Raw genomic sequence first — 27,937 nt, 5'->3', positions numbered from 1 at the left:
AACCCTCTAAGACATGAAATGTTTGATTATGAATAAAAGATGCACCATAAAGCATAAACATGTTACACAAAACATACATTTATTCCGAATGTTGACAACTTTTGAGCACAAAAATGTACAGGTACACTGACAAGTACAAGAAAATTAGACATGACCTCAGTTAACACATAGTTGTGATTACCTAACGGTATAAACCGCCAGGAGTCACAGTGGATTCAACCGTTTATCTTCTCAAAAGTTGTTTATAGTTGTGTAAAGTATAATCATTTAAACTACCCAAAAGGAAACTTCCAAATAGACAGGCACTCGAAAATAATCTCTAAAAATTTTATTTCCAAGAGTCTTTTTTTTTTTTTTTTTTTAAACCATTTAGGACTTTGCAACAGACTTTAAAAGTGTGTTCTTCAGGTAAGTGCACAGTTGGTTCATCAGGTCTTTGTTCTGACCCTCTACCCAGTGCATCTCAACCACCACATCACTCTGCTCCAGCATCACGTTCACCAGACACTTAAACAGGAAGTGTTCAACTGCACTCGGGCTCAGGGGTCGCTTTAAGGGTGGTTCACTTGCTGCGGCTGGTGCTTCTGTGCAGGCAGAAGACTCTGTGTCTTTACCTGTTACAATTTCCTCTTTTTGTTCTCCACTTGCGTTGTGCATTAGTTCTACACTTGTCTCATTTGAAGAGGCCCCATTGCTCTCCTCTGCAGTTTTGTCCTGAGTGTTATCGTCCTGGGTGTTTTCTGTGGGGGACGGCTGGTTTTGAGAGGATGGGTTTGTAGTGGGAACAGCTGTGGCCTCAGTGGTTTGAGAGCTGGTCGCAGCACAGTGAGGTGCTCTGGGCAGCTCTCGTAATTGACGCTTTTGTTCGCGTCGTTTCTGCCGCCCATGGATCCATGTGTTCTCCACAGCCGTCAGAAAGAGGCTCTGCTCCTGCTTTCTGCAGGGGACATGTTTGTGCAGCACCTGCAGAGCCACACAAAAGAGAAACAGTTCGTTACTTGGGTGACTGGAGGTGTGTGACGCACCAAACCAATCGCTCACTCTTACTGAATTAAAGTGTGACCGAGGTTCATTGGCATTCATACAAAATGAAACACAGAAAGGTTTTCCCCATGTGTGGAAAACAAAATGCACCCTCATCGCTTTTTTGGTTCACTTGCACCCCAGATTAGAGTCGTCTGCTGGTGACTGGTTAATCCAGGACGCATTTTAGCACCAAATGTGAACACTGAAGTGACCCAAGTTACGACAAGACTCCAGGAACTGACTTAATTGGATTCTTGTTGTCATTTGGAGGTTGCCAGGCAACCAGCAGAGCCTTGAGGAAGTCACTGCAGCCCAAGAAATAGTCTGGCACACAGCCAACCACCTAATACCACATCTTGTAGTTTTTCCTCTGTTTCCTTGTATGGATTAAACAAACGAGATATAACATTAATTAGTGAGTTTAGAGGATCTTTGGACAAAGTTATACTAGCTGTTTCCCACTGTTTTCGTACCAATCTAAGCCAACCATCTATTTACTGGACATATATGAGAGAAAATCTTCTCATGTAACTGCGTTGAAGAAAACCAACAAGCATATTTCCCAAACTATTCCTTAAAATCTACTTTATGTAACTTCCACTGAACAGCAGCAACTTTTGACTATAAGTAGCAAATACAGAGTAATGAAAAATGCAGAAGTGTAGCATAACAGTAGCATAAGTTTGAGAAGGGTTATGAAGTATGCAAACTGACTCAGTGATATCTGTTATACAACAATATCTATTCAAAGTTTGCTAACATTAGCCTCCATAAGCTACTGGTCATACCAGACCAAGTAAGGGTGTAGCAGCAAAACCCCCGAGTGTACTGAATGAAGCAAGGATGTGTTTGTTTTAATGTTTATGAATTTAACTTTTCATCCGTAAGAGAAGTAATTAACTTAGTCTTTCAAAAGTTAGACTGCCTTGCAGAGAGAATATTCAAGCATCAGTACATTCACAAATCAACCACTTTAGCAGCATTACAGGACCAGTGTGTAGGATTTAGTGGCATCGAGCGGTGAGAATGAATGCACCTCCCCTTCTAAGCCTGTAGGAGAACCTATGGTGGCTGCGAAAAATGCAAAAGGCCCTCTCTAGAGCCAGTGTGTGGTTTGTCCGTTCAGGGCTACTGTACTGCAACATGGCGGCCTCCATGGAAGAGGACCCACTCCCTTTGTAGATATAAAGGGCTCATTCTAACGTAATGAAAACATGATTCTTATTTTCAGGTGATTATACACAATTAAAACATACTTATGAATATTATATTCAATTTCTGCTTAGTCTGTTCTGCTAGATGCCACTAAATCTTACACACTGGTGTTAACCCCATTTAGGTTATAGGTTTTTTTTAACTATAGTTGTGAAGCTCTAAAGCTTACCCGCAGGTCAGTGAGAGTCTTCTCCAGCAGAGCAGCGATGCTGTCCACAGGGGCTCGGGCAGAGCTGCCGATAGCAGAGGCCTTAGCCTGGAGCTCCTTCAGCCCAGCTTGTGGAAGTGTGAACGACAGAGGTTTCCGTGCTTTCTCCAGTTTACGCTTCTTACTGGGAGGAGACTGAGACAAAAGAGAGAGAAACCAAATTAAGGAGAGAATTAACTAAAATCTGTGCAACAGATTAGTCTGAACATGTAAATCTAAACACAAAATGATAAAAAGTTAAACTATTTCAAAAGATATTTTAAGAGAAACGGAGTAGGAGAGGGCCAGACGGACTAAACAGGTGTGTGGGTGAAATCATCAATGCCGCAGATACCTGTGGTGCACAAGTCAACATGTTTTTTTCAATAAGAATATGACAATTTGAAATATGCATTAACATTTACATTCCAGATAAGTTAGATAGTATAAACATTACAATAGAGGGGACTTTCAGTCGATAAAAAGCACCCACAGTATTACATTCTGAAGATTAGATATCAGTGGAATCCTGCACCCATAACTTGAAAATATTTCCACTCGTTTTTCATTGTTCTTAACTGACTGAAGGTTTATATTTTGTGTACTTTTCCCACTTCACTAATCTTGTACTTCAGGTAAAATATGGCACCACAACGTTAAGTCCACAGCTTTCTTTTATCTGTCTGCTGTGTTGTGTCTACTGTCCTCTGTGTTTTTATGTTTCGTGTTGGGACACGGTGACTTGAGTCAACTCAGCAGGCTGAGAAACTCAGACACCATAGTCAGTATTTTGTTGGAGGTCTACATTTTTAGACGTCTGCCTCAGAGGCTGGAAATGACTTGAGTCCAAAAATACTGAGTCCAGACGGCAGAGCCAGCAGGGGGCAGAGAAGAGCGATGGTTAAAGCAAAAAGCTGCATCCTAGTTATTCTCTATTCTGTTCTATTCTTATCTTTTACACATTTTATTGTTCTTATGCCTTCCATAGTTTTATTTCTATCTTTCACACATTATTTTCTTCTTCGCACACCTGTTCTTGCTATTTGCTGCCTGTTTGTTATTCATTTGATTGCTTGGTTTTATAACGCAGTATTTGCACTTGTTTTAATTTGCCTTTTTATTTATTCTCTTGTTTCTTCACTTTATTGTAAAGCACTTTGAGCTACACCCCCGTATGAAATGTGCTATATAAATAAAGTTTTTTTTATTATTATCACCTATGCCTATTGTTTTGGTATCGGAACCTAAACTTGGGTTTCATATTGATAGTAGTAAAAGCATACAGTGATGGGGGTGTACATACTGTCTGATGTGGTGTATCCACTGTGTGGTTGTGCAGTTTCGACTGCGCTTCGATGTAGTTACTGGTATGCTCAGTAATGTCCTTTTCCAACAGCAATTTGCTTACACTGGCACTGGGCGCTCCACTATCCACGTCTAACGCTGCTTCTAAGGCCTCAGCCTGCACGACCGCAGCAACTGCTTCTCTCTGCAGATTCAGTGCAGCCAACTCTGCATCCAATTTGGCCTTCTCCAACAGCAACTTTGCTTCAATCTCTGCTTTTTCAATTCTTAGTCTTGTCTCCTTCTCAGCAAATGATGCACGTGCCCGTGCTGCTTCTGCCCGGGCCCGGGCTCTTGCCGCAGCACCTGCCAATGATGCAGATGAACAGCCAGTCTTCAGGCTGGATACTGATACGTTGTCATCCTTGCACCCTTCCATCATGCCGTCTCAGTACTTGATCTGTTGCTGTAGCAGTTGCAGCACCCTCGGGTCTATTGCCTTTTCACTATACTGTCCTCCTCAAGGTGCAGCACCCACAATTAGACTGCTACCCAAACTCCATTCACAAAAGACATAAGAGTCAGGACGTAGCCTTCAAGCTCCAAATATTTAATGCAGACTCAAAGTGCATGATGATGTTAAAATGGAGCGAAACTGAAAGGACAGAATACAGTAAAATTACTGTAATGTTTGCTAAACAGAGGTAAGTAAGTGCACAAGCATGTCAGCTCTCTAAATCTTATGTAATGATAATCAATAAAAGGCTCAAAACCGAATGAATGCTAATTGAAACAGCTACATCAGCACAGCACTAGCAAGGATGAAGGCTAAATGCTAAAAAAAAAATCAATAGCTAATCACTGCAGGAACCAACATAGCTGAGTTAAATGCTAGCATAGAAACAATACCTTCAAATGTTACTTTTACAGTACAACTTTCAACAAAAGTGTCATTAATTCATGTTGTTGAGCTGCTTATTGATAGATTCCAACTTACAGGCAAAGCTTTCTATGGCCCAACAACAGGATGGCAGCAGATTGACTCTGTGCTCTGCTTGGGCTGAAATCCAACTTCCTGTAGACTATATGTGCTTTCTTTTACTACTTCCTGTCTACAAAGGAAGTTGTCCCAAAAGGCTGTACTATTAAACTGCTGCAGAGGGCACCAGACACCACGTTACAGAATATAAACGCCTGGAGGCCAGAATACCTCCTTTTTAAATTTAGTCAACCACACTGAGATCATGTCTGCCAGTATCATATGCATCAACTATTTATAAATCAGTCATAATGTGTAAACTAAAACTCTTTCTGTGAATTGTCAGCTGTTTATAACTTTACTGCTAAAAATTATTTCCTCTTTCAAATTCTGTGTTTAAGTGTTTTTTCTCCTTTTGAATCCTTTAACATTTACTGTCAACAATATATAATTCCCCTGTCACTTAATATTTTGTAATAATAATAAAACAAACTTAAGCATGTAATAAAATAGATCAGATGAATGAGGGAATATTCCTGAATCTTACATGTGACAGCAAGAGGGTTTCAGTGTGACACAAATAAAAGAAAACAATTTTTTCTCTTAATTTCTTGAAGTGAAAATGTGATGAATGTCACTACTTTTTCTGTGATAATGAAAGTTAACTGTCTGTTGCTCAGAGAAAAATTAAAAGCATTAGTGGCATCAGATCAGTACCTGGTTAGAGAGAGGACAAACCAACAGAGGATGAAGGGTCGTTACAAACCACAAGAGGGAGCTCAAACCACACAAGCTCCACCTGAACCTGCAGTGAATTACAACAACGACCGTTCCTTATTTCTAATCCCCTCTAATGCCTTGCTGTAATGGCGGTGGAGGTCATTACCCAACCGTGTCTCCATACGACAGACGCTGTGCAGTGATCGTCCCCTACGCGTCCGCTGCAGCCAATATGTCAAGCTGCACTCCGCAAGTCACTGCAGGCTGAGTGAGAGTGGGGGGGGGGGGGACAGCGGGGGTCTGCAGCAGTACTGTGAGGAGCAGACAGCATGGCCGACTGACCTACAAACAGCAGAGCGAAGGAGCAGACTGTGACCTTCACACTCCGCTACTGATCTGAGACTCAAGTTTTGATTACTCTTTAACTTTAGTGCAAATGAAGACTTTTATTATAGCCTGTAATTCAGCAATTTCTAATATATATATTTGCTATCTCCTTTTTTAATACACCAGAGAAGTAAAAGACCAACCTGAAATAAAAGTTTAATAAATAAATGAACACATCTTTCCTGTGTTTGCTTCGTCATGTTCACTCTCACTAAAAGCTTTTTTGATCATGTATTGATTTTTAGTTGAAATGATCGTCCTTGTAGATGCATGTTTACAAGAGATGGACATATTTAATTAATGGGTTGATGATGGACGCTGCCTTGTTTGGCTGCTTGTTAGAGCTTCTTTTTTTATTTCTCATTGTTTCTCACAGACGTTTCTCCCCCCTCTGTCTACACGCTCTGAAAGCCCCCCAGCTCATTGTACTGAGGAAGGAAATCAATAGAAATCCATCAAACAGAACCTGTTCATGAAGCATCCTTGACATAGATTCTTGCGCTGACACATTCACACACACACACACACACACACACACACACACACACACACACACACATTGATTCACAAAGGGCATGAAACCTACATGTGTACAGTTGCATACACACCTCTTCACTGAATCACATCCTCTTCTGACTCTGCTGCTCTTTCACTCCATTATTAATCCCACTTACCCACTCTCACCTCATGCTCTCTCTCGCTTTCTCTCTCTCTCTCTCTCTCTCTCTCTCTCTCTCTCTCTCTCTCTCTCTCTCTCTCTCTCTCTCTCTCTCTCTCTCTCTCTCTCTCTCTCTCTCTCTCTCTCTCTCTCTCTCTCTCTCTCTCTCTCTCTCTCTCTCTCTCTCTCTCTCTCTCACACACTCTCACACACACACACACACACACACACACACACACACGAGTCATGGGTGAATGACAACCTCACAATAAGAGCCTGGCCCAATTTTGAAAACGAGGCATGGTAAAAGCCTTTGAGTCCAACAAGAGCCGTTCTCTCCAGATATAATGTCATTCAATCATCCATCTTGACCTCCTGAGTGCACACACAGATACACACACGCACACAAAATAGAGAAACAAAATGTTGATTTCACCTTCAGGCAAACATTGTAAATCGTACTCTGATCATCTCCCTCCTCCCAGCCCCCATTTTCCTTTTTGCGAAGTCCCAAACCTCCTCTACATGGACCCTGAACTCTTGACCTTCCTGAACCCCCTCCTGCCAGCGGCCTGTATGATCCACAGCAACATACCTCGAGGCTCGGATAAAGCCTGGAAAGTCTTCATCCTTTTGTCTGTATTTGTAAGTTTTCTTTATCTGCATCTTGTGTTTCTCAACTCCACTACATCCTCTGCATTCTTCTTTCCTGGTAAGGTTGAGCCATTGTAAAAAAAAAAAAAGACCCTAAAAGCTTATATTACCCCTTCAAAAAGTAAAACACACTGTTGATGTTCCTCATACTAACACCTCCGATCAAAAGTAGACAGCGAACCACTCAACAACCACGTTGGAGGCTCTGAGAGGACGTGGAGGCCAATCACGCTCATGTTTTCTTTCTAGAGTTGCACTGAACTTAAGTCTGTGTGTGACTTCTTACTGCAAGTGTAAAATACATAATCGGATATGCCGTACCAAACAAGTTTTCAGGAAATTTATTGATTTTTCCTTAAACTCTTTTTAGTGAAAGGTGGATGCACAAAAAGTACCTTAGTTGTTTAAATAAAGAATAGCGTATATTTGAACGTATAGGCATGTCTGAGCACCCAGGGGCAACTATTTGTCTGTTCTACTTCCTGGGTGAGATTTAAGTCGACCATATGACTCCAGACATTTTGATGTAATTGTTGTAGCTTGAGTAGCATTTCACTTTTCAAACCTATAGTTCGTTTGCTTTTGTCTGAATCCGCAGATGAGTTTTCCACTTGGTTTGGTTTCTTTTCACACAGAAAGAAATTCAAGTGAAAAAATGCATCACAACAAGCCACGTGAGAAGGTTCACTACACTTATTGGTCAGATGGGTGGAAGCAAGAACATAAACACAGGAAGAAGATGCTGAAGAAGGTCCTCTGGGAAAATACAACATTCTTCATTGTGCTAGTCCAGGTCGGACCTCGGATTAACTAACTCTCTGGATAGTTGCTACTAACTTTCACATCCCAGTATTTAAAGCACACCTGGCTACAGGAGCCGTATTGCTCAAACTCAAGAGTACACCTGGGTCAAAGGTCCCACTGCAAACAAACTGCTCCAGAGTTTGTATGGGACCCGACTCACATTCTCAAACCACATCCTCTGAAGGTTCTCGGTACAGTTGTTCTGGTCCACACCTGAGTACAATTACTGTGTTCAGACCTGCCCAAACAAATCACACCAAGGTGGAAAACAAACCAGAAACTGATTGAACCAGACTAAAAATGGAGGTCTGAAAACACCCAAAAATGTCTCCAAAGAGAAATATTTGTCACCTGTCTGGTTAAACAAACCGCAAGAAGAACAGAAGCAGATGGAGAAAGAGAAGAGAAAGACTATGTGGTTGTAGTCACAGCAGTATGGAGGCTGACCTGGTTATAAGGGGGTGAAGTAGGTCACAGATGCATGCATGCCACATATGTTAAAGTCTATATGTAACATTAATGAGCTCCCCCATTCACATACATACATACCAGACGTCTATAGGAACACTCGCACGCGGGCAGAATTAGCAAGTCAACCATGCAAAGATACTTCTGTCATGTAACCACACACACAGCAAACACAAGTCTTCAAGGGGTCTGCCTGGTAATGCCGAGCAGCTCCCGAGTGTATATGATGGTGGATCTGCGTGATAGTGGAGTAGGAGGAGGAAGAGGGTTGCAGGAAAAAATGTAGGCCAATCTTTCTGCTCAACTGCTTTTATGCTGAAAATGCCAAAACAGCGTTCAACAAAAACACAAACATCACAGTCTTCGTCACAGAGCCGCTCTTACATCTGCTGACCGCCTCCCACCTTCCTTTGTTTGTTTTCTGTTTCGCTGCAACATCACTCCTCGTTCTCTCTGTGATGCCTTTAATTTACCCTTTAATACCCTTTCACTTCCCTTTCTGGATTAATGAACTACTCTATCCATCCATCTATCTATTGTTTTGGCTTTTTCACTCTCTCTGCTTTGTATATCTCCAACACTCTCACTGTCCAGACAAAACAATGGTGCTGTGTATGTGCACATTCCTGCCCTGGCAACTGTTGCCTGGCTACAACATGTTAAAAATCACATAGATGTTTCCCCAGAGGGAGGAATAAGTGCATCTAATGGAATGGGGCTGTAGGGAGGGGGGGGGTGGAGCAGGACTGAGGCGGTGCATTATTGAGGAGGGGGGATTTGGGGTTTTGGAAACATCCACCAGCAGGTGGTGATGAAACAGATGATGGCAGATGACCACAAAACGATCCACTGAGACTAAAGGTGGTCATAGGACTGAAGGACTTACCGGAACGATAACATCATCATAGAAACTCCAGGCCAGTGCCCACCGCATGGTGCGTCCCTGGTAGAACTCTGTGTGGGTCACTTTGGGCACCTGAGAAGAAAAAAACAGTCGATTTATCTATAATTATGTCATCCTGTTTATTCATGTTGTATATATCTTGGTTTACTCTGTACATCTGAAGCATGTCTGTCTGTCCTGGAAGACAAATCCCTTCCTCTGTTGCTCCTCCTGAGGTTTCTTCCATTTCCCCCCCATTAAAGTTTGTTTTAGGGAGTTTCTTTCTTATTCAAATCGAGAGTCTAAGGATAGAGGATGTTGTATTTCTGTATAGATTGTTAAGCTCCCTGAGGCAAATTTGCTTCAGTTTAGCTTGTAATTTAATAATATCTGCTGGAAGAAACAGGCTTAACTGCATCTCAAGGTTCAATTTGTTCATCTATTTTAAAAAAAATTCGAATTTCGGTGCTCCTGTCCTAACCTGCCAATGCTGGTTATAAAATCTAGGAAATAAATTCCCATAAAATAAAACAACATGTTGATAAAAACAACATAGAACTATTCTCCATGAGTTAAGTTTAGCAGCTGCAGCCACTGAACTAAACAGCTGGTGTGAGTGAGGCAGAGTTTCAAGATATAATATGAACAGCATGTGTGATAATATGTAAAACAGCTCTACATAACCAAATTGTTTTCATCAGACCAAGAATTTACTCTGAAGCTTCATCCTGGTAGCGCTCAGTTTGACTATGTGATGCAACGCAAACTAGATGTGCTCAGTCTGCAGATTTGGTGACATATCTGATATAAAAATGACTCCCTCTGTGACCCTCAGTGAGCTCTGCATCTCTTATCGTGGGTGAGAAAAGAAGAGAAGGGATCTACGATGTGAAAAATACACACGTATGGTGTGAAAACCCCTCGTGCAAACAGAGCACTTTAACGGTCTCTCAGGACTGCTTCAGTAAATAGGAACTAAGATAAAGGGTCAGAGGTCAAATGGCTTGTTAGGAGTAACAAACATTCACATTTGCTAAATTAAAAAAAAACAGAGAGATGAGGAGACACTGGAGAAAAAAAAAAGCATTAGCATATTAACTAGGCCAGGTTTCTTTTTACACACTTTCTCCCTGGATGTTAGCCAAGGCTGCACTCATGCTGATGAGCAGCGACAGCATCCTAAAACCTCTGGAGGAGCTTTGAGGGGCACCAGGTGCAGGAGGGGGAATCAGGGGAGCAGAGTCTCTTCATTTATTTATTTATATTTTTTTAAGCATGTGAGGGAGGTGACAGGCACAGGACCAGAGGCCTGCAGCAGTCAGGAGTCATGTGCTGGGCTATTAGTTAAGCTAATGACGCTAATGGATGTTAGCTACACAGTGCCGTGTGATTCAGTCATGCACCGCTGACAGAAATCAGCTCATTCATGGCTCGTTCGTGACACTGCTTGGCTGGCATATTAGAAAGAGCTGATCCGTTATGGCTCCGCTGACAGCGACGCCCTCTTCTAATATCAAGAGCTGGTTTGAGATGGGAGGCTCAGATTGTTTTAACAAGCCATTACCAAACCCTGCAGAAAGGGGCGTGTTCCTGCATGAGCAAGCTGAGATCAAAAACTGGGGGCTGCTTTGTGATACTTCTTGATCACAGCGGACGTATTTGTGTGTTCGCCTTTGTTCAGAGTCTTGATGGTCTACTCACCCCTTGCTTCCTCAGCTCCTCTTTTAAAGGTGTCAGGCTGCATTTCTTCCCCAACATGCAGCTGTACCACCTGCAGAAAGAAGGATGCACATTAACCAGCTGTGTGTGACTGTGTGAGTGGCTGGCGGCCCGGGCGTGAACTAGCAAGCGGAGATCAAATGAGCCTGAGGCGGGCTTGCGGGAGCAACACCAATACTAAATAAAACCAAAAAAATTCAAAAAAATATCTGGGTGTGTACAGTCCACAGCAGAGAAAAAGCTGGTTTGAAGTTGTCCTGTGGTGGAGGCTTGATCAATAATCTCTGCTGTGCAATAAAGAGATGAGGTTGGCCCTGATCAATAAGCAGGAAGCGTCCAGTCGGGAAAACGGAGGAAAGATAAACACATCAGGGACTCAGTCTGGAGGGAAAACTCTCATTTTTATATAAGTTGTCTGTTCAGAGTTCATTAGATTATATGTTAAATTAATCATCAGGTGTACTTTTTTCTGATCACAGGTCAGTTTGATTTACTCACTTAAATCTCTCTTAACAGTCTTCTGACCGTCCAGCTGCCAAAATTGAGATGAGAGAAGCTCTGAGTTGGTTAAAATGTGAATTTGCTCATCTGAGTCACCTTCAGCTGTGTGACCACAGCAACAAGCTTTTTTGCCCAAAGTTTTGCCTAGCAGGCAACATAGAGGCTGCATCTTACTCAGGGCTGAAAAAGGTGCTTTCAAAACAAACTCACATTGTTCTAAATAAGAAGTCAGTCAATAATTTGATTTCCACACAACAGCAGGACACAGAAAGGTTGGTTACTTTGCTGCAGCTCTTCATCTCACAGCTCACTGCGGCTGCTTGTTTCATTACTGCCTTTCAAAAATGAAAATGATCCACTGATGAAAAATTCTAAAAATTGAGCATGTTTTGTTCTTTTTTTCCCAGTGAGTCTTCTCTCTGTAGTTGAATGCTTTTAATGTGAGCAGCAATAGGAAATGTTTGGTTTGCATTCACAGAAACTTAATACAGCTCTGATATAATGGTATAATGCTAGGAGAGTGAACGGTAAACAGTGAGGCTGATATCAATGAGATAAAAATAGAAAAACAGAAACGCTGGATCGTTTCCTGTGAATCTCCAGCGCAGGAACGGTTAACTATGCCACTACTAAAAACTTTTAAATAAATAGATAATTACTGAATGTAAATATATTAAATTAAATATGCCAACCATAAATACAGTAGTAACAAAAACGGGATTTGATTTAAACTTCAATAACACAACAATTAACATAGCATTTCTGTTTTTTTATTATACTTTAAGAGAAAGCACAATAACCAAGTTTTGCTAGATGGATTAAAATGTATATAAATGCAGGAAACAGCATTCCTCCACTTCTGAAACCAAACCTACATCTCTGTACATACAGCAGCCATATCCATAAATGTAGCCAGGTATAAAGCTACAGTCACACCCGACTACCCCAAAATACAATCTTCAAAACTGTAGACGGTAAGGAAGGGCACTGAAATGTAATCAAGTTAGCGAGGTACGAAGATGGCGACTTGGAAAAATGCCCAGAGGGGTGAAGGGTTGTGGGGGGGCAACATGTCAGCTTCAGTCGACACAATGAAATATTGAGCAGCTCTAATATTCACAGATGTTTCCCACTTTTCGACACAGTGGGGAGGAAAACCCAAAATGGCTCGGCTTCCCTCCTCCACCAGCAGCTTCTTCAAACATATTAAAGTGTGCAGCTGCATTAAGATCAGGATCATATTCATGCTCCTTTTTTCACATCATTACAATCTTATTACCAGAGGTGGCAATTTTCATATCAATGGCGTGATAAATAGGGAGCATTACCTCAGTCTAACTGGTTTTGGGTATTTGGGTGTGCGCTTTATTCAGAGCCAAGGTGGCTCGCCCTTATCCGACAGTAATTACACTTCAGTGGGGAAAAAAAAGGGAAAGAGGAGCAGGGTGGGCGGGGGCGTGTCTCAAAGGACCAAGCTGGCAGTGTTTCCATGGACACCTGGTGGCTCTGGTGTCCCAGCATGCTTTTGGGAGTGACAGTCGGCTCCGGTTGGCTCGGCCTGAACGCCAAACCTGTAAACGAAGACCGGGTTCGTTCTTGCTTTCTCTCCTCTGTACAGGAGAGCAGGCCAGTGTTAACATCAGACCCTCTCAGGGCTGCTCGTCTTTCCACTGAAGCATTATGCAAACACACACACACACACACACACACTGAACTCCCTGTAGGAGGCCAAGCAGGTGTGGCATGTCTAATTAGTTTTAATAGCACCACTCTGCAGCTCCCTCTATCCGAGTCTCACTCTGCTGCCCCGGTGACAGCCCTGGTAACAGGGGAGGGTGAAGTGACGTCCGCTGGAGATACCCCCCGCCCACCCAAACACAGCTGCTCCCTGTGGTGCTTCCACATACAGCACAGGGTGATTGTGTGCCAAAATCATTAAACCGACTGTGGGTGACAGCTCCATCAATGTGCAGCAACCCATCTGCCCGTTTCACCCCTTGGTGTCACCGCTTCAAGGGTGCTCTCATCCAAGCCTCTCAAAAAGAACAAAACCGCCCGCTCTTGCGTATAAATATGTAGCCAAGTAATTTGATAAATTCCTCAAATGCTTTAGGTGGGTTTGGTTTTACACACTCAAAAAAAAACAACCTAATTTTGCAGGTGCAGGTCAAGTTTTATTCCTCACCGCAAGCGCTTCTTGAGCTGCAGGCTGTCATGAATGATCCTCTTGACAAACTCCAGTTCACCACCCTCCGCCATGATCTCCGTCACCCCGCCTGTGTTCACTGAACTGGGAGGAGGTCTCCGTGAGTTCCTGGAGTTTACTCCCTGCAGAGAGCAACAAGGCAGACAGAGATTAAGACAAAATCCTATTAGAGGCCTGTTACTATCGCGTAAACAAATACTGTTTCATATTGTTGTGTTCAGTCTCAATGAGTCACAGAATTCTGTGCGTTTGATTTTAAATGTTCAACATTCAACTAGGACACCGGTGAAACGTTTAAAATATTAAAAAGGCAGGAGAATACTGACCTTAGCCTCTAGCTGGTTGGCAAAAAAAGGAGGGTTGCACATGCAGAAGTCGTACACGATCTCTGTCTCTTCTTTCAAGGCGTCCATCAGTAAAGTCTTCTGGGGAACTTTGACAACTGGAATGAGACAAGAGACGAGGATTTTAAGTTTGTGTTTTAGGTAAACATTGGCAGCTTTTGGGGGAAAAAACAAAACAAAAGCTAAAGCGCCTCTATAGACTGGGCGACTTTAGGTTGTCCCAGATGAAAGTTGACAATTGTGAGAGAAATGTGGGGAAATCTTTGGTTGTCAGTCAAAAACGATTGTACTGGATCACACAGTGAGACACGTCCACATACAGACTACTCAGCGCTTTACTGAACCAAATATCCAGGACCACATTCTCACAATGTGACCACAACTACGACCTACATCTACAAACTAACCAATCAGAATATGGCATGAAATTATGCAGAGAGCACTGAACCAATGCGACACTGTAAGCGACCATGTTTTGTTTTTTTGTTTTTCTGCCTTTTAAAACATGACAGCAGCACAGATGGATGATGGAGTGGGTGACATTTCACTGGTTGAGTATTTTTTTACATTTACATTTTCGCACCACAATTTAAAACCAGTCGGACATCCTTCAAAACTGACAGTGTTCAGTCAAGCTGCAACTAAAGGTTATTTTCATTATTGATTAACGTGCAAATTATTTTCTCTAGAAATTGCTTATCGTTTGGTCTATAAAAACATCAGAAAACTCTAAAAAATGCCCGTCACAATTTGATATTGAATTGCCTGTTTTGTCTAAAACACCAAAATATTCAGTTAACTATCATATGAGACCAAGAAAAGCAGCAAATTCTCACTATTTAGAAGCTGTGAACCAGTGTATTTTTGCTTAAAAAACAATTAAACCATTGTTTAAATAGTTGCTTATTGTTTTTCAGTCAGCTTGTCAATTAATCAACTAATTGTTTCAGATCTAGTTAAGTCACAAAGACACAGATTGAGAGCAGTCTCACACAGTGTGACATGAAATAAACCTGCAGGATTGTTGTTATCTCACAGTGTGTCGGGCCATTAATGCGCAGGAGGTGAGATGACAAACAAACAAAAGACTCGCAGACGGCAGTTTCAACGTAGCGCTACTAGTTTCATGAGGTTCATGACTGGACCAAACTCACCTTTAATGAGGTCAGACAGGTTGTTCTGCTCCACGTTTTTCGTAGCATAGTCAAAGCAGATGTCATCCACCTCTGTGGCGAGAAAGTACCAGCCATTCATTGTGGCGCCCAGCAGGGGGTAGATACAAGATGCCCCTGTGCCTGAAGTAAACAACAACAACAACACACAAACATTCATGATGATGAATGGTTGTTACCTTCACTGAACAATATGGAAATACGCTGTGATGCTGTTTTAAGTGAATGATTGTGAGACGGTGCGTTTCAAATGCATTATCTTTAACTTAGTGGCCGTAACGGACAATAAATGTCACTTCCAACAGAAGAGGTGGGACCCGATGGTGAAGGAAATGCCTTGTGGTGATCCATCAGGGAGACCAGACGTTCATCAGACAGCTTCAATCTGCTTACAGATTGGTTTAGGGGTCACCAATCAGTGACTCACACACACACACACACACACACACAAAGACAGACTGATGGACACGGCAGCAAACAAGCTGTGACATGTGGATGGGAATTTGGCTAATAAGTGCTGGGAACACTGGGAATGACTGGGTTCATGTGTAACAGCTCTGTGCTGCTGGTAGCGTCTTTCTCTGGAGACAAAACATGAAATCTGATCAGGAATAAGTAAGAACAGAGGTTTGAAATGGGATTCAATTAAAAAAAAAAAAAAATCAATTTGAAGACCAGATTTAACAACAAATTGGCCAAGTCTGAACTCTTCAGGAAATCCTTCAGCTACATGAATAGTAATTTCAGCTTGATTCATTAGTGGCACCCTCGACCCACGCTGAGAAGAGAACAGAGGATGATGTGACTGTACCGATGTCGATGCCTCTGCGTGGTTGTTTCTGGCCGTCGATGAGGTCTTCCACCCAGTGGATGTAGTTGAGGCGCAGAGGGACGGTGGGTATGAGGCGCTCCAGAGGGATCTCGATGGTCAAACCAAAGTCCTCCTTCAGCAGGGTGCAGGTCAGCGCTCGCACCGCCTCCGGCTCTTTGAAGTTCACACTTGAGGAGAAACAAATATGACTCGATGAGTTCATGTCAGCGTTTTAATATATAATTTATAAAATATTTTGGATGAGAAAAGCAGGGATAATTGTGCTGAAAATAGAAAATATATTACTTCTAGCCTAATATTTATCTCATAGTTAAAGGATTTATTATAACATGAGTCTTAATTTCAAAGTTAGGACCATCATTTCTATCGGTTATGATATTATTGTGATCAGATGATCACACAGGAAGTAAACCAGGTGGGGGTAAAATTAAGTGAGAGCACCTAAAATAATTCCTCATTGCACAAATAGGGCAAGTTCAGCAGGTCAAAGTTAAACCACAAAGTCAGTCTGTTAATCTTTGTTTTCTCATTAGTCGTGTGTGATGCTGTAATATAAAAGTTTGTGTGTATATAAAAATTAAAGTACATATACTGTGACAGTCGTGGGTTATGTAATGTTATATCACGGTATCTATATAAATAATGATGTAGTATATTTTCTGGACACTCAGTCCTGTTATAGATAAAATAAGCAGACAGGAATATGTTTCTGGCTAATCACCTAAAAATCAAAGTACAAATCAGTATAACACTGAGACAAGAATCCTTTAAATTGTTCAACGTTGCTCGTAATATTGAAGCTAGCACTGTATAAACGGTGCTGCTAAATCTATGACAGTCAACAGATGTTTACGGTATATATATCTTTATTATCTGCCCACGCTACTCTAGTTAGTTTACAACCTGTTTCTTGCCTTGTATGACTTTGTTTTTTTACAATGTCGCCCCTTCCAGAGATCTTAACAAGTAACTGGTTAATATGATATTAATACTATTAGGAAAAAAGGGCAAAACTATCAACATGAAAAACTGAAATATCCCTTTAAGAGTGATTTCAATGTAGTGACTTGCTGATCCTTTTGTTTTTGAACAGCGAGACGACCTGACAGCAATTTACCAGACTGCTCTTAATGCAGCACTTCATTAACCCTCGGCAGCTCTCTGCACTGTCCCCCAATTACTTCTCCACACACACACACACACACACACACATACACACACACACAGAGGACAATAGGGAGATAAGCAGCCCATCAATTCACAATCCCCTGCTAATGACAATGAAATTCACGTTTTCAACATTACTGAGACCTCCCACTTTTATTCCCAACACTCGGTCCCAAACGTTGGGCTCTCCCGTCGTTTCCTCTCGACATGTTTAACGATTTCAGCTGTCACACAAGCAGCAGCGAGCGCGGCAGACAAAACGAGTGGGCGAGATAGGTATAATTAAAGCTTTGCTGAGTGCGTTTGCACCTCGGCAGATGTAATTAGACACATCCTGGTGATGGGAGCGTCTGCCACCTCACAAGTTTAATGCGAGCGTATTTTAAGTGGAATAAAGATGGAGATACAGGAGATCCAAGACATTCAGGAACCATCAAACAACTGATTTGGTTTTCATTTTTATTGTTAGTGGATTTTTTTGTGTCTTTTCACAAATCAGTGAAGTTTTCCTCTTGTAGGATTTGGCTTCTCTTCAGGAACCAAACAAATAAAAGTGTTGCCCAATTTCCAGTTATTTTTCTTTCGTCCAGGCTTGTGTGATGACCAGAATACCTCTGACAATTAAGTTTAAGTGGGCGTTCAGACCAAAAACACTCCTGCACTCCTGGAAAGTTTTCACAGCAACAATCATTTTATCTTTTAGTCCGCGTTCACACCAAATCTAGCAATGTGTCAAAAACAGCAGCCCTCATTTGAATGGGGGCAGTGCGTTTACGCTGCGGTAGTGGAGACCGTATAGGGCCCAGTAAAAAAATGCAGCAGTTGTCCGGCAGAAAGTTGAGCTGGAATCAACTTTTGCTGGAATGAAACCCGACGTCATGCAGCTGTTTACTGAGGAATGCGGCCTTATTGTGACGTGACATCTGCAGAAAGACATCTTTCATGTAATCTACCAGGATGCATGGCTCTGAGTGGCCACTACTTTTTTGAAAGTAGTGCAACTTTAAAAAAATAGTAACTTTCCAGACATAAAATCCTGTGTCAGAGTATTATAAACCACTGTGTAATGTTATGGAGCCTTTAAACTCATAGATATACCATTAATATTGGATCTGGATTTACTATCTTTAATCTTTCAGTTAATTTTTTGCTTACATGGTGCATCTCTAGAGCTGCAAAGATTAGTCGATTGAAATTAAATTAATCAGCAACAATTTTGATAATCGATTCACCGTTTCAGTCATTTTTCAAGAAAAAAAATGCCAAAACTTTGCTGGTTCTAGACTCTGAATTATGAGGATTTGACTTAACAATTAATTAAGAAAATAATCCTCAGATTAACTGATAATGAGAATAATTGTTAGTTGTATATCCTTACACAAATTCAAGCAGATGACCACAAACTGACATTCAGCATACACGAGGTATTGCAGCGTAGAAATACAGGTTGGTTTCTGGGACTCTAGAGGGGGGTTTAGAGGCCTACAGCTCATCTTTGCCCCCGGGCCTCCTAGCAGCTTAATCCAGTCCTGGGACTCTAATGGGGTTTATTTATGGTGAGAACACAAAGCAGACCAACCACAGCCTCTGTGATTGTAAATATGTGATTTTAGTCATGGCTTTAGGTGTGATTTTAACCACAATAACAAATGTATGCAAGAATTTTACCTGATCAAGAAGATAAAATAGACGTGTGTTGTGCTTGTGTCCCATTTGTGTATTTTGGCAAGATATTATTTTTGTCCAACAGGTATGAAACGAACCCAAAAACACAACTGAACACAACTGATCTCATTTGAAATTCATAAGAAAGACTGAGTGCAGCACACGGACAACACTGTCTCACTGTTGAGGTGATTCCGGTCACTTAAGTGTGCGTCTTCATTCAGGAGTGATAACAAAGACAAATGACCCTCCAAGCAGCCAGGTGTGCGATGGATACAAATGAGAAGCGATTTACCTGTAGAGTCTGACATTAATCTTACCAAGTGTCTCTACACCTAATGAACAGATTAGGTTAATGGTCCAGTTAAATCAGCTGCTGGAGGAGAGTGACCTCCTGGAGAAAGACTAACACCTGGCTCCTTCAGGGAGGTACCACACATTTTCAAACGATGAATCCACTTGAAGAATTTGCACTTTTAAAAAATGTCTTGAGCTCAGAGGAGGGAGTGATATATCAGCATAATGCTCGGAAATTTTCAAAACAAGAGCCGGCCTCTCTCATCTGTCCGGCTCTCAGATGTTCTGCCCTCGTTCATTTCTCCTCTGAGGCATCATTAGATAAGGATCAATATTCAGAGAGAGAGGCTGCTCAGGCCAGCCCTCTATTTTTAGCCCCATGATGAGCGTGTGTGTGTGTGTGTGTGTGTGTGTACAATGCAGACCAATCGCTCCCATCAGCAGCACTGCGAATGCCACGTCTCCATGGCAACCCCACCTACTGAACAGATGAGGAGAGAGCACGCAAATCCGGCCACGCTGGAGCAATGGCTGATGCCAGACGGAGCAGCGTGAGCGTGCCCGCGATTTACGTCTCTCTGCCGCTGCGTGCTTACGCCCCTCATCGAGGCAGACGGGGCACAAAGTGGGACAAACCTGAGTGAAAAAGTTGTGATGAGACGAGATGAAGCGCACAGTCGTTGGAAAGACTAGAGGAATGAAGGGAGGAATCAGGAGTCGGTTTCAGCTCGAAACTCCGACTTGTGTTCATGTGAAAATACCAACAGGAGCACAGAGTGATGTAGACGAGAGACTCTGCAGGTGAAGAGGAAAAGACGTCTAAGTGCTGAGAAGCAGAAAAATCCCCGATCGAGGTTCAGATGAATGAAGAGGGCGACATTATTAAACTGGAGGGGAGTTTACTGCTGAGACCAACAGCTCGCTCTCACCTCCACGCTACAGGAACAGCATGAACGCACACACACACTCTCTCTCTCTCTCGCTCTCTCTCTCGCTCAGGCTTTTTCAATCTCTGTCCACAGAGAGGTGACCTTCAAGGTACATCTACTTCACTCTGAGTGTGCAGGGAAAAATTTTGTGCTGATTAGCAGCAACTTCCTCTCTCATGTCAGGTTTTTTTTTTAAACACATTTTGAGTCCTCACAACAGCAGCAATGTGTGAATCACTTAAAACTCACCGTGACGTTAAAGCTAAACTGGTTTTGAATGAGCTCATGCAAATTGCAAATTTTGAGCTGTTTTGCAATTTAGCAAATATGCTGACGCTGTAAAGACGACCAATTAGGATCCTCATAACAAAAACCTGCAGAGCTGTACGAATATTAAAAAAAGAAGGTATTTTCAGGATTTTTTTTTGTTTAATTAATAAAATTTTTATTGCACTTTTTGTCAACAACTTGAATACAAGACAGCAGCAGCAGATGATCTGAATGCAATATTTCAATACTGCAAACGTGCCAACAGCATCTGATTATTAATTGTGGAGACTAATGAAGCTGAAACGATGAATCGATTAATCGATTGACAGAAAATTAATGGCAACTACTTTGACTGACTGACTGATTAATTGTTTAAGTCATTATTTTAGCATAAATGCAAAAAAAGTCTGGTTCCAGCTTCTAAATTATGAAGATCTGTGATAGTGAACTGAATATCTTCAGACACAACAATCAATTGAGAAAATGATCAACAGATGAATCAATAAGGAAGTTAATCATTAGATTGGAAATTGTGATGCAACTAATGACTGTTTTCAGTAAAGATTGATCTGCCTATTATGTTCTTGATTAACTGATTAATCACTTGTACTATAAAATGACAGAAATTTGTGAACACATACAGTGACGTCTTCAAATGTTTTATTTTATCCGACCAAACCATCAAATATTCATATTTAAAAATCTGCAAACACAAAGATTTGTGTTTTTGCTTTAAAAAAATACTTTAAACAATGAATTGATTATTAAAAAAAAGCTAATTTTCTGTCAACCGACTAATAAATTCATTTCAATTAACTGTTTCAGCTCTAACACAACTGGATGTATTAATCGTGCAATCTCTGTATGAATGAATATTGCGACACAGATGAGTATTTTCATTTGGATTTTGGGGTGAAGTTTACTCATCAGACAACAACCAATTAAGTAAGTAACCAATCACATCACCTTAAATAATGAGATCTGTCAATGTCAGCTGAAGAAAGCTAATTGGAGCTGCTAACCAGAAACCCTGTGGCCAGACTAAACACAAATTATAATTCATAATTAACTGATAAATGATTTGGTGTATGATGATGGTTCTTGCAGATTTTTTTTTAAGTGAAATATGTCAAAATGACGTCATAACTGGTTTAGTAGTCAGTTTCCTTCTTATTTCTCCCATCAGGTAGTAAAAAAAAAAAAATCAGTTTGGCAATATGCCGGCTGGGTTTTCCAGGGAGGAAAGTGCTTCAGCTGATCATTACGATCATCAATTTAAAACGTGGCATCGTCGTATCAGAGGTCATAGCTATTCATTTCCTTCTGCTCTATTGCCGAGAACACGTTTAATAATATATCTCTGAACAAAACGAGTGTGAAAATTGAACATTTCATTAATTACGGAAGAGAAAATCCTTCCACACATGATCTTCTCCCAGCGCATGAAAAATATGACTACCAAATTAAATGTCAGCCAGGCTGTTGCATTTTTAATACCCATTCATGCCTCCTAATCCCCCCCCCCCCCTCTATCAGCCTGATCTGAGCCCCCCTCGTCCTTCCCCAAAAAGTGAGACTGAAACAAACCAACATTCAGACTATTTAAGGCTTTATCTGCTCCGCACTTCAATTCCAGTCACATCCACCATATTTCTCCTCCTCCTGCTTCTGGTCTGAGCTCCCCTCTTCGCCCATCGCTATCAGTCCGCTCCACTGACAATCCAAAAATGAGGGGAGATGTAGTATCTCCCCTGAGGATTGAGTGAGTGTCTCCCCGAGATTACTCTCATCCCCTAACTCGCTGCTTAAATACTTAAAAACCCAGCAGATGAATTCATTGGGAAATACAAAACCACGTTAATCCCTCCACTGATGGAACGACAGACTGAAGAAGAAGACGAGAGAGAAATTTCTGCAGACAGTTAATCGGAGCAGCTGCCACACACGAAGTGACACACACATCCTGGACATCCGTTAACGTTGAAGGAGCCTCTTGTTGTGAACTTTTTTATCCTCCACTTTTTATTGTCAATTTAATTTGGTTAACAGAAAATTAATACATTTCAAATTTTGGTCAATTCAGTGTTTATCAAGTAAAAAAACATTCTGGTTATATTAGCTTTTCAATTAGTGTAACAAAAAAAAAGTTTTTATTATTTTGCCTCGAGCAACAGTGTAGATGCACACATACTTGCTTTCCACCAAGTGGAACGTGGTGCTGCTGGTGCTGGTTCACAGTTGGTTCAACTAGCAAACCTTCTAAGAACCAGTTTGCTTTTCCACAGGCTACAGAGCCAAGTCATTATGTAACTGTACACGCCTCCGGTTTTCATTTTAAAACCAAAATAATCTCCATCCACACAGGCGTTTTAGCACCATTTCAGAAATAATCTCCGTCCATACTAACACTCCTGACAACGCATATCACATGATCGATTACGTACACTGGGCGTGCAAGTGCTGGTGTAGACAGGAAGCTGATTGTCAACTCTGCGGTTGGTTGCTTAGTTGCAGAAAATATTACGGGGGAAGAACAGTTTATGGCAAAAAGTAAGACTAGAGATTTCTTTGCTTGGACCGATGACGATGACGTGGAACTGTTACTGAATGTTACAAGTTACTGACTGTTATTGTTACAAGGCGGCAGAAAATATAATCCACGGTTCACATGTGTGCTGAACCGTGGGAGGCGATTTGTGTGGATCATGGATCGACTATGTTCCGTTATCCCACCAACAGGTAGTGTTACTATCGCATGTGAGGCCAAGATGCTAAATAGTAATAATAGCAAATTGCAACAGTAAAAAGCATTTTATTATTTTTGGCTGTTAAAAAAATCTGTCTGTCCATTAAATCTTCTACCAGCTTCCTTGGCAGGTGAGTCAAAAAGTTAATTTTGGACCCTGCCTGGCGTCTGCCCCAAACACACTGCCAACCCCATTGTTCATCATCTGTCTGTCTGTCTGTCTGCTGGGGAGCCACAGACAGACAGAGAGACGCTACAGACTGATAATTAAAACCTGTCACAGACGGACATCAAGTCGTGTTTCACAGCGTGCCTACACACACACACGCACGCCCGGACCACCATAAAGATGATTGACTGGCCACCTCGCAACCACAAAAGATCAGCCCACACCAATATGTTCGCAGTCGCACACAGATGCTCAGACTCGCTGCAGTGACACCGCGTCCGCATTCATCTGCATAACACAGACAATAACAAGTGATTTCCTCACTGAGCAGACGTGCTACCTGTTTCATAAAACGCAAACAGAAGAGGAGGAGGAGGAGAGCGTCTCCGTCCTGACAGATGCAAAGCGTAAACAATGACTGTCAGTTCCTACATTCACTGTAGGATTGTTTGCTTTGTTTTGTGGAACATTTGCAACAAGTGAAAATAATTAAAAAAATAAAAATAACACATGGACCTGTCAGGCTACTATGGAACCAACTAAACTGAGACAAATGGTACTTCAAACAAAGGAAAACTGTGCAGTAAATTTCATTAGATGTTGCAGAAAGTAGAGAATTTGTTTGGCCTGTTTTCATGATGATTACAGCTCTTCTGATCATTTAAAATTCAAAATATCTGATGACAAAGTGATAAAATTTGAATGATGAATAATATTAATGAATGAAAATCGAATGAAAATACAAATCATGTTTTCTGGTGCCGATGCACGTGTCAAACTGGATTGAAGGACTTCTATTAAATCCTGCAAACGAACCACAGCTCTCGGTGCCACATCTGTCCGTGCGGAGACAAAAGAAAAGACTGTAAATTGAGAGATGGAGTGCTGTTCATGTTTCTTTCCCACAGCAGCAACCATGAGCTCACACTGTTTGACGTCAACACCGCTAATCCCACCAGACCTATTCTTCCTTTGTTCCCCTGCCTGGACTTTTTCACAACATGACTTCTCAGCAGCATCTTACTGGGAAGGGCGTACACACACAGACACACACAGACACACACACACACACACACACACACACACACACACACACACATATCAGCGGTGTTGCACTCATATTAAATTTGATGTCCACTTTGAGTGCGCAGTGAAACACAGGAAGCTTACTGGGCAGTTTTTGATTGACACACTAACCCATTTTTAAAATTGGGAGTTGGATTTAAACAGTCACTGCTACATACTTTGCACGTCTCACTAATAAAGAAAGAAGGCAGCAAACGGAGCGGAAAAGAAAAAAAAAAAAATCTTTTGATGTTTGATCCATTAATCATTTGTCCAGGCTGCTTCCTCCTGCTGTTGCCAGAAGCTGAATGAGCAGTAAAGATGGAGTCAGCTGGGACACCGGCAGTGCTGAATGTGAGTTATGCTGACATATCGGTGAGATGTTTGTGTACACTGCTTTAATAAATCGACTGTATGAACAAAAGTACGTGGACAGGAGACCAGTGTGTTACAGCCATATGTGATTAACACCTCATGCTGCTCCCATTCAACCTTAGTGATGCTCATGTTCAGTGATAATTTAGTGTTCACATCACGTTGGATGGACGGTAGAGACAGGAAAGACTCACATGTTTACTGCACTCGAGTGCTTACATCATCGAACAACTCGAGACAGGTGTATGAGCTCATATGTAGCACTTTATCCTTTAAATTTGGGTATAATTATCCTTGAATGATGGAGTTTGGCTGACATGTTTCAGACACTTGTATATTATTAAATGCCACTCAAGTATCAGAGATTTAGAGTCGTAATTACGACTAGGGTGTCAATGTGAACGATGTTTACTGACAATTACAGTAACTTTACTAAAATATAAATGCAGTGCAAGGCCGAGCTGGAAGTCAGCGTTTTGGTTTATCACAGTCAGAAAACAAGCTCTTTATGAACCTCACTTTATCATGTTAACACAGAGCTACAAAGCTACAATATGCAAGTTCTAGAAATCAAGCTGGTGCTTGAGTGAGACTCGATAGCTCCCTGCTCCGTTGCGCTCCACTCTTCACCTGCAACGATGTGATGATGCACATATGATGTATTGATTTCTGTCTGAGGCCTGGAAGTAATGAAGCTCTTCCATTCAGGTATCAGGAGCTTGCTAGCCTGTGAGTCAGTCATAGTGACATTTTCCAGTAGCTAATGCTAGCTTGGAGCCTTGGTACGAGATGAGGAGTAGGCCAGAAGTGCGTTCACATATTGATTGACAGCCATGAGCTTCCACCCCTGACTCCTCTGATCTGTTAGAGAGGCGAGGCTCGCTTAAAAACTTGACAAGGGAATATCTCTGAACTGCTGTCAGGCTGTTCAATGAGCCTAGGCCACAGAGGCCTTTGACAAACGCCTCTACAAATGAAAGCCCTGTTTCAACCAAAAGTTCCTGGTACTTTGGAACCAGAGGAATTGATCTCAGGAATTAAACTTGGAACTTTAAGTCCCTGTTGTACAGTCCTGTTTGCATCGCATCTGAAGAACAAGGTAGATCAAGCAAATCAGGCTCATGAGGAATTAAAACCACGCCTAACTTTACTTTTAACGTTAACAAACAAAACGAAAAATATTCCTCTACTTTGCCAAAGTACAGCAACTTTTTCACATGAAATGACCAATCAACAGACCACTTGTGATTTGGACCAATTTTCGCATTACGTCATTGCAGCAAAGATTCAGGTGGAAGATGGACAAATGTCCCCTGCCAACAAAAATCACTGCCATAGACTGTGCAAAACAATTCCCAAAGGTTTTGTTTCACTTTGTTTATCATTTAACCTGCTCTACACCTTTGGTTTGCATCCAGTTAGTCAGAAGAATACAAGTTGATGTGCTGTTCAAACAGCAAAGATGCACATAATCTAGCTCAAACATAAGAACAGGCACTTTGGAAATGTGCTACATCATATTTTTATGTTAATGGATTTATTTTAATGGAATTACTGACTTATTTTATTTGGTGCTTATTTAATAAAAGCTTATAAATAGAACTAAAGTACAGTTTTTTCTTTTTTAAATAACTTTGAGCCCATAGTTCTCATGTTCAGAAAATATAGTTGTTTCTATGATATGCAGTATGCTTTTTATTGAGTGAAGTGATTACATATGGCTCTTCATTGGTAGTAGTTTAAAAAAACTGCATTATTTTCCTTTGCTTGCAATTTTTCCCAATTCCTGCAATTTTACTGCAAAAGAGCATATAAAACATTGCAGTTTTTGAGAAAAGCTGCTGCAAAATCCAGCATTTTAGTCTGCAGTATAATTAAAATGTTTTTGTACAGTGGCACACTGATTGCAGTGTCAGGTACTCACAGCGACACTGGTGTGTGTTTTGTACAGTGTCAGGTACTCACAGTGAAGCTTATGTGTTTTTGTACAGTGTCGGGTACTCACAGTGAGCCTGGTGTGTGTTTTGTACAGTGTCAGGTACTCACAGTGAGACTGGTGTGTGTTTTGTACAGTGTCAGGTACTCACACTGGTCGCCCGGTGAGGCTGGTGTGTACGTGCTGCTGGAAGTCTGGATATTTGGCCGCCAGGTGAGCAAAGTCTGGGGGTTTGTCTTTGTAGCGGTTCCGGGGGTGCATGGACTTGTTCAGAGCCATGATCCGAGCCTTCCCTGGCAACAACAAACACAAACAACAACACAAAACACCAGTTTATTCAAATGAAAACATCGCCACACCACGCCGAGACTAATGAAACTGTTTGAAGCTAAGGGGTGAAAATATGGACATGATATCGGCAGAAAACTCTGTCCGTAAACATGGGCAGCTGCTCTTTTGCAGTAACTACACATTTTAGACTGCCCTCTTAATCAGTCAGTTTTACGTTAATATGGGGAACAAATATATTGCATTCGTCAACCGGAGTAAAAAGTAACGGATTCTCGGAGCTGCTTTGGAGCAGTTAGCTAACCGTTGACGTACAGCCAGTATTTCTCTTCCTACCTTTTCTGAAGCTTTTCTTGCAGTGGTGAAGCTTATTGTTTATGTTTTCAGAGTGGCGTTAAGACTTTATTGGACTCAACCACTGTGTAAGAAAAAAAGTTACACACACGACTCACGTTGTCCAAACGTTTTTACTTTCGGGCAACTATCTTCCTGTGTGCCTGAAACGTCACGACTCTGCGTCAATGCGTGATGATGTCACGAAAAAGAAAAAGGTCGGTTGTCATGTGATCAACTTGGTTGTAGCAATTGTCAGGATTTATTGCTGATCGTATTTACCCTCATTTTACAGTACTTAGGAAAAATGTATTGTTCGGATTCACTGAATATGACAGGAAAGTTCAATTATTTAATTTGCTTTTACTATGTTGACCAAATTTTATATTCACAAATCCAAATTCTTCAAAAAAGCAGAGCTGACTGTCCACATCAAACATTTCTTCAATATCTGAATATGCAAACAAAAAAACTGTTAAGATGTATAACCACTGTAAGCTTTACACGATGTTTATTTAACTTTATTTATTTATTACAACCTTTAGTCCCCCTGTCATGTTTCTAGACACAAGTTGTAGACACAAGGTGCTGTAAACTTGTTTACTTGCTTCAATGAAGCTCTTTATAAAATAATAATTCAAAAAATGCTAAAACAATT

The 27,937-nt window shown here is 41.4% G+C and overlaps 1 protein-coding gene across 2 annotated transcripts; it reads right to left on the bottom strand.

Annotated features, from left to right (window-relative positions):
• Positions 1 to 58: 58 nt before the first annotated feature.
• Positions 59 to 27,479, bottom strand: mettl16 (methyltransferase 16, N6-methyladenosin). Of its 2 annotated transcripts, none has more exons than XM_042414131.1 (10): positions 27,399 to 27,479; positions 26,810 to 26,951; positions 16,019 to 16,206; positions 15,190 to 15,330; positions 14,018 to 14,133; positions 13,671 to 13,813; positions 10,967 to 11,036; positions 9,269 to 9,358; positions 2,411 to 2,584; positions 59 to 963 (listed from the first exon to the last, which is right to left on the bottom strand). In XM_042414131.1, the coding sequence occupies exons 2-10, from the start codon at positions 26,935 to 26,937 to the stop codon at positions 370 to 372; spliced, it is 1,644 nt and encodes a 547-aa protein (XP_042270065.1). In that variant the 5' UTR covers positions 26,938 to 26,951; positions 27,399 to 27,479; the 3' UTR covers positions 59 to 369. The 2 variants fall into 2 exon arrangements, with proteins under 2 accessions (XP_042270065.1, XP_042270064.1); XM_042414130.1 differs by having other exon boundaries at positions 27,283 to 27,469.
• Positions 27,480 to 27,937: the final 458 nt, after the last annotated feature.

The sequence above is a fragment of the Thunnus maccoyii genome, chromosome 6 (assembly GCF_910596095.1).
Source record: "Thunnus maccoyii chromosome 6, fThuMac1.1, whole genome shotgun sequence".
Lineage (NCBI taxonomy): Eukaryota > Metazoa > Chordata > Actinopteri > Scombriformes > Scombridae > Thunnus > Thunnus maccoyii.
This window is presented reverse-complemented; position numbering and strand designations above follow the sequence as displayed.